We start from the raw sequence: 6,516 nt of genomic DNA, 5'->3' as shown, positions 1-6,516 counted from the left end.
TCCACCATCAAAGGACTCCAGCCAATCAGCTGTTCAAGTCATTTTACGTTGGTTTTTTCTTTTTGTCACCCGTCTGATTGTTGAATGTAGCAATGATGCACTTGAATGACATGACAAGCCTTATTTTGTAAATGTTTACTAACCTGATTTGGGTTTTTATGTATTCATAAAGCTAGAATAAAAAGAAAACTAAACTTTCAACGACTATGATTGTTTTCTTCTACGTTTTGAATGCGACAGTGAGCAGTCACCTTCAGTCAACACTGGGGAATGGGTATCACTGAGATTTTAACGCCACTACTACTTTTATAGATCCTGACACTTTTGTTATTTCTGTAAGAGAAGAAAAAAATTGTCTCAATAATAAACAAGAAATCTATTTTCTTAATTTTTGAAGAACCGACAGCAGAACTGATGATGTCAGAGCTGATCGATGCTCCAGAGCTCGTCTGTCCTGCAGGTCACCATGAGTTCCCCTCAGATATTCAGCCTTTATTACACCAGCAACAGGCGGAGGAACGAGTCAGCTGCCAGGAATAAAACTATAAAAAGGGGAAAACAGTGAATTTAAAACCTTAGAAATTGGTTGTATAATTCATGAGCCGATGATATTCCAACTTCTGCCTTTTTCTACTAATCAAATGAAACTATATGTTGTTTGGCGTCCTGCAGAGTAAAGACTCGGGCCTCAGACTGCCAAGGGTTTGATGCTGCATTCACGTCCGTTACTTTAATTATTAGTTGTATTAATAGTTTCCGACTTGCAAATAGCGTCTACGATAAATTCGGACTCGTAATCACAACAAGGAAACTCATATTTACACGACTCACACTAACGGACAAAAGAAAACCGGAGGCCTCACATCCTCAGGAAAAGATGTTATAGACACAGATGTGATGGTGTTTGTACAAGTAATAAAAGACATGATACTTAATGGATAAAAAAGGATGTGCTGGTGAGATTACAAGAAGGTGAGAAGATCTGACCTCAAAACGAGGATCAAATAGTTATTTACATTTATCTTTAATCATATTTCAGGTTTTGCCAAAATAACATGGACTCCGTGATGTCGTTCTGATTAAACCAGAGAAGCACGATCTGAACCAAAGTTTTATTATTGTCACACAGACACCAGTAAACAGCCTTTGTTCTGTACAGCAGTGTTTCTCAAAAAGAAAAGAAATAAGACGGTAAAAGTAGCAAACGTAAGGCACTGAATCTCTACAGTCTGAAGTCGATCAGAGGGAAAGGAAAGAAGACAAACGTGAACCAGCAGCAACACAAACAAGTAAAAAATACAAATCTAAACAAAGTCCACACACACACACACACACACACACACAGTTTGGCTGCTGTGGTTTTGTAGCAGCAAGTACAACTCTTAAAGCTGTTCTCAGATCAGATTTCATCTGATTTTTTTTTTTTTTTGTTGCTTTAATCCTCTTAAAACAAAGTTTGTTTCAAGCTCGCAGTGCTAACAGACCCTGGGAAGAAGAGATCACTTCACTTGGTTGATGCTTTTTTACTGATATGTGTTTCCATGCCTGGTGGTCGGTGGACGAGCTGCGTTCGAGGGATGCCAGAAAATATGAAACTTCATCTGTTCAACATTCAGGGGAATTATTTGTTTTCTTGCAGAGTGAGATGAGAAAATGGATGTCTGTAAGCTCAATATGCTACATTAGCTTAGCATAAAGACTGGAAAGGGGGAATCAGGTAGCCGCGTTATATCTGATTTGTTGAGTATATACAAAGCTGAAGCATAAAAAGGACAATTTGTATTTTTAATGATGTATTATTTCTTGCCTGGGCTGTTTTTATGCTAAGCTAACTGGCTGCTAGCTGCTATCATATTTACCCTACGTGATGCTGGTATCGACTTTCTCATCCAACTCTGAGCAGAAAAGAGAAAACATCCCCGAAAATGTCTAAACTATTCCTTTAAAGTAAAATGCAGTTTGATGACACGTCAAATAAAAATCACGAGTGTGAAAACTCCCAAGTTTTTAACCTAACGTCACATTGACATGGCGGCAAATCACACGCAGCTCTACTGAAGATGTTTGAAATCCACAAAACAAGAGTCGCAGCGATTAGTTGATGAAGTCGAGTGACAAAAATGATCCGCAACTAATTGTTACGAGTCGTTTTTAAGAAAATTATTCACAATTTTCCAACATTTTCTTGGCAAACGACTTTAAACCGATGAATCGCTGCAGCTCCACTCGAAAAACACACCCTTCAGTTCTTTAAATCCATGTGCAACTGCTGAGAGATTTAAAATGACATGTAAACTCGCACTTGCTAACATGCTAAGCTAATTAGCTAGCTAATAATGAGATCGATAGTGTTTTTGTTTCCACGAGCCGGAGGATTTCGACACACCGAAGCACACGAATAGAGTTTATGACCCCCCCCCACCTCAGAATGTGGCGCAGAAGACGCCGTGATGATTTACGGAGACGACGGACCGATCAACCAATCAGATCTCTAGGTGGTGACGAGAAAAAAAAAAACAAGACAAAAGACAGAAAAAGTGCGATTAAGAGCGAGTTGAAACCAAACGAGCTCCGGCGAGAACATGAAAAGGCAAAGAAGGAAAAACAAAAAAAAAAACAATCTTCTTGCGTCCTCTCCTCTCATTGGCTGACAGCTTGTAGCCTTTTTTACCAGCCCCGCCCCCTGTGTGAGGACACAAACGGACTGTGGTTATACCCCGGCCCCGCCTCTCCTCCCGGCCTCCTCCTGTTCCCGCCCCTCCCCCTCCCTCTGTAGCCCCTCCTCGGCCCTCTGAGGTTGTGGGTTTGCGGTTTGAATCCCTCCATCTCGTCCCACTCGTCCTCCGTGCTGCAGCCCACCGACAGAACCTCCACCATGGGCATCGACGACAGGTGCTTGTTGGGGTTGAATGGTTTCTGGTGGAGCCGGTAGGTGCCGTTGTCGCCGGAGACGTTCGTCTTGGAGATGTAAGGTGACGGAGAGCCGGGGCTGCTGCCGGGCTTCATGGTCACCATGGAGACGGGGATGTCGGAGGCGTCAGAGACCAGAGCGACCTGAGAAACACAGACCGCATCAACTTTAATACTAATACTACCAGTTATATTACAGTATTAGTGCTGTGTCAATACTACCACCACTACATATACTACTACAATACATTAATACAGTGCTTTTACTTTCATATGACTTATTTATATTGGACTATTTATTATTTTTATATTATATTATTTTTATGAAATATATATATATTTATTTCACAAACCTTTTTTTTTCGGTTCTTGCTCTTAATTATTTAATTTTCTTAATGGTTTTTAATTTGTTTCTTTACACCACATTACTGCACTTACTAATACTACATGTACTACACTCCAGTACTACTACTACTAAATATTACTTCTGTGTTAATCCTGCCACTGCTACTATGTTGTAAACACTATTACTACTTAATATTACTAATGTGTTAATAGTACCAGTATTTCTACTACTACGGTGTGTGTGTGTGTGTGTGTGTGTGTGTGTGTGTGTGTGTGTGCGTACTATCGGTCTGTTGTTGAGTGGTGGATCCACCAGCAGCACGGCTTTAGTCAAACTCTCTCCCTGCGGCTTCTTCATCGCTGATGGAAAGAAAATAAAACTTTATATTAGATTCAGCTCGTCTGCTCCCCCTGGTGGCAGAAACACAAACTGCCTGAAATGTAAGAACTTCATTACCCAGAAATCCTTTGTACTCTGATTAAAAATTTCATGACATCTTATGTTGTAAAATAAAAAACGTCGACCTACCGAAGCTGCTTGGAACCACCATTGTTCTGTTGTTGTTAGCGTTAGCCATGTTAGCAGCAGACGGACCCTCCAGAGAACAGGGGACTCGTCCAGGCCCGTGCCCGAGCATCGTGTCTCCGTTGACGGGCTGAAGCTGCTCCATCAGCCCCTGACTCACCTGGAGCTCTTCGGGGGTGGACGAGGACTGGTATCCCAGCGAGGATGGGGGGTATGGAGGCATGGGCGGGGGGTACATCGGGTGTCCTGGGCCTTGACTCTGGTGGTACCCCTGAGACGAAGGAGGGTGAACTGGGTATGGTGGAGTGGGATACGCGTAGTTGGAGCTTCTGGGTGGGGGCATCTGGTGCTGTTGCCATGGCAGCGAGGTGCAGGGCATCCTGTGGGGCGGAGGCTGGGTGACGGGGTACCTGGCCTGGTTGAAGGACGGTTCACTGGGACGGGGGGGCTCAGCGGGTGCGGCTTGGTGGTCGTACTGATGCAGCACCGACGCCGAAGCGGGAGGGTACTGGGGGTACGCCTCCTGGTGGCTGGCGGGGGCGTTGGAGGGAGGGAAGTGGTGGGTTGGGGAGGAGGAGCGGGAGGGGATCCTCTGGTGCATGGCGTAGGCCTGTTGGAGGGGGAGGAGGTATATGTAGGGGGTGAACAGGGGCATGGAGTACGCCTGGAGGGGGGGGGCAGACACAGGGAGAAAAGTCAGTTTGGTAAAGTTTGATGCAGACACTAATCCCCCACAATGCACTGCACAAACAAAACGGAGGAGTCGCTCAGAGCTGTAACAAGTTTAAACTGTTTGCTGAAGAGTCTTTATTTCTCTACTAATTAAAAAGCACAAATCATCTTAAACACGTTTCTTCTAAACAAATAAAATCTCTTGACGTCATCGTCTCACCTTGACTCCCAGGTTGAAGAAAAACCTCAGGATGTTGACATCTGCAGAGGAAGACAAACAAACAAACAAACAAACAAACAAACAAACATCAGCCTGACTGTGAGTAAAACCAAACGAGAAACATTTCCGTATAAACCCTCATGTTCAGGTTGCCCGGCTCACCTTGGGGCAGGTCGTCGCCCGACTTGCTGGAGGAGAAGGGGGGAGTCGGCACCATGTCGCCCTTCTCTCCGTGGGGGAACCCGGGGTACAGGGGGTCCTGGTAGAGCTGGGACAGCTTCTGTAGAGGAACAGCTCCTGGGATGGACTGGGGGTGAGGAGGGGGAGGGGGATGTGCGGAGACTACCTGGGGGTGAGGAGGATGAGCCGGGGACTCGGGCTGGGGTGGAGGGTGAGGGGCTTCTGTTTGATTCTGGATGTTGGGGGTTTCGGTTTGGAGAGAGGGATGGATCGGGGGGGCGGAGACAGAGAGGGAGGGATGCGGGAGTTGGGAGGGGGGAGGAGGCTGAGCGTGGGTGACTGAGGGCTGGGGTTGAGCGGGGGCAGAGACGGAGGCCTGGCAGGTGTGGGGGTAGGAAGCTCCTGGAGGAGGGTGAGAGGACTGAACCATCTCAGACTGGGGGGGGTACTGGACCTGAGTCTGGGTCTGAGGGAGGGACGCCTGGATCTGGTTTTGCGGCGGAGGGAGAGCCACTTCAGCGAGGGTCTGTGGCTGATGCTGGAGGTGAGGAAGAGAGGGCGGGGCCTCTGTCTGCACCTGGGGGAGAGGAGCCGCACTCTGAGTCTGGACGTTCGGGGGAGGAGGCGGCGGCTGAACGTCCTGGGTCAGCGAGACCTGAGATGTCGTCAGAGAGGATCCAAAACTCGGCAAAGAACCTGAGAAGAGAGAAAAGAGGAGTGAGAGCGGGAGAGATTATCACCTGCTCAGAGACGCACAGGATCCTCTGATGAGATCAAGTCAGATTAAACGATCACGGCGCCTTAAATCCTGCTGCGACTCGGCCAACAGACGTGCAGCTGAGACCCGCTAACATCAGGCTTTAGTCGGCAGTAGAAAAGGGAACAATCGGCATCCACACCCGAAATGAACAATGAACAAACCAACGACGAAGGTGTTTTAAGACGGAATCAGATCCTGGTCTCAGGTTTCTAACAGGACAGAAGAACCGGAGCTTTGTACGAAGTTGACTGATCAATAAAAAGTCAGGAATCAAAGTCTGACGTTTCTTACTTGCAGTTTGTGCTGGAGCTGCCGGAGGATCTTGGACTTGAGCAGCACGATGGACAAGAGAGGAGGAGGAGGAGGAAGAGGAGGTGGGTGGACTGGGGGAGTGGGGGAGAGAGTGGACAGGCGGGGGGGAACGGTGGAGAGAGGAGGGAGGGAGGAAGCCCTGAGCAGCGACAGGAGAGGGAGCGATGGGAGCGATGAAAGTGGGAGGTGGCACTGAAGAGGGAGGCGGAGGGGAGGCAGTGGATTTAGGAGGAAGTGAGGAAGAAGAGGAGGTGGGGGGAGGAGAGGAAGAGGAGAGGGCAGGTGGAGCTGGGGGCGATGCTGCAGAGGGGAGAGCAGGGGTGATGAAGGAGAAGATGGTGGCGGAGGAGGGGACGGAGGGAGGAGGAGCAGCACCCGTCACAGAGGGTTTAGTGCTCGGGGCGGCAGCAGCAGCAGGAGGAAGAGGAGGAGGAGGAGGAGAAGTCGTTGCACCTCCAGCAGCTGAAGCATAAGACTGTGCGTTAGCTTTAGCCGTCAGAGCAGCAGAGGCGGGTGGAATGGTGGAGGTGGAGGTGGAGGCCGGTGCTGCAGTGTTGAGCGAGCTGGACCACGCCGGGCCGGAGTCAGAGT

The 6,516-nt window shown here is 48.1% G+C and overlaps 1 protein-coding gene across 1 annotated transcript in view; it reads right to left on the bottom strand.

Moving 5' to 3' along the window:
* Positions 1–1,098: 1,098 nt before the first annotated feature.
* Positions 1,099–6,516, bottom strand: part of otud4 (OTU deubiquitinase 4) — a 14,004-nt gene continuing 8,586 nt past the window's right edge. Inside the window, exons 17-22 of the mRNA XM_023430857.2 lie at positions 5,905–6,513; positions 4,836–5,549; positions 4,674–4,714; positions 3,785–4,445; positions 3,539–3,615; positions 1,099–3,054 (exon numbers count right to left, since the gene is read on the bottom strand). Of these exons, the coding sequence (XP_023286625.2) occupies positions 2,668–3,054; positions 3,539–3,615; positions 3,785–4,445; positions 4,674–4,714; positions 4,836–5,549; positions 5,905–6,513 (2,489 nt within the window). The 3' untranslated portion in view covers positions 1,099–2,667. The remainder of the gene's footprint in view (positions 3,055–3,538; positions 3,616–3,784; positions 4,446–4,673; positions 4,715–4,835; positions 5,550–5,904; positions 6,514–6,516) is intronic.

The sequence above is a fragment of the Seriola lalandi genome, unplaced genomic scaffold (genome assembly GCF_002814215.2).
Source record: "Seriola lalandi dorsalis isolate HSWRI2012SDOR001 ecotype SW California unplaced genomic scaffold, Sedor1 jcf7180002054913, whole genome shotgun sequence".
NCBI classification, from domain to species: domain Eukaryota; kingdom Metazoa; phylum Chordata; class Actinopteri; order Carangiformes; family Carangidae; genus Seriola; species Seriola lalandi.
This window is presented reverse-complemented; position numbering and strand designations above follow the sequence as displayed.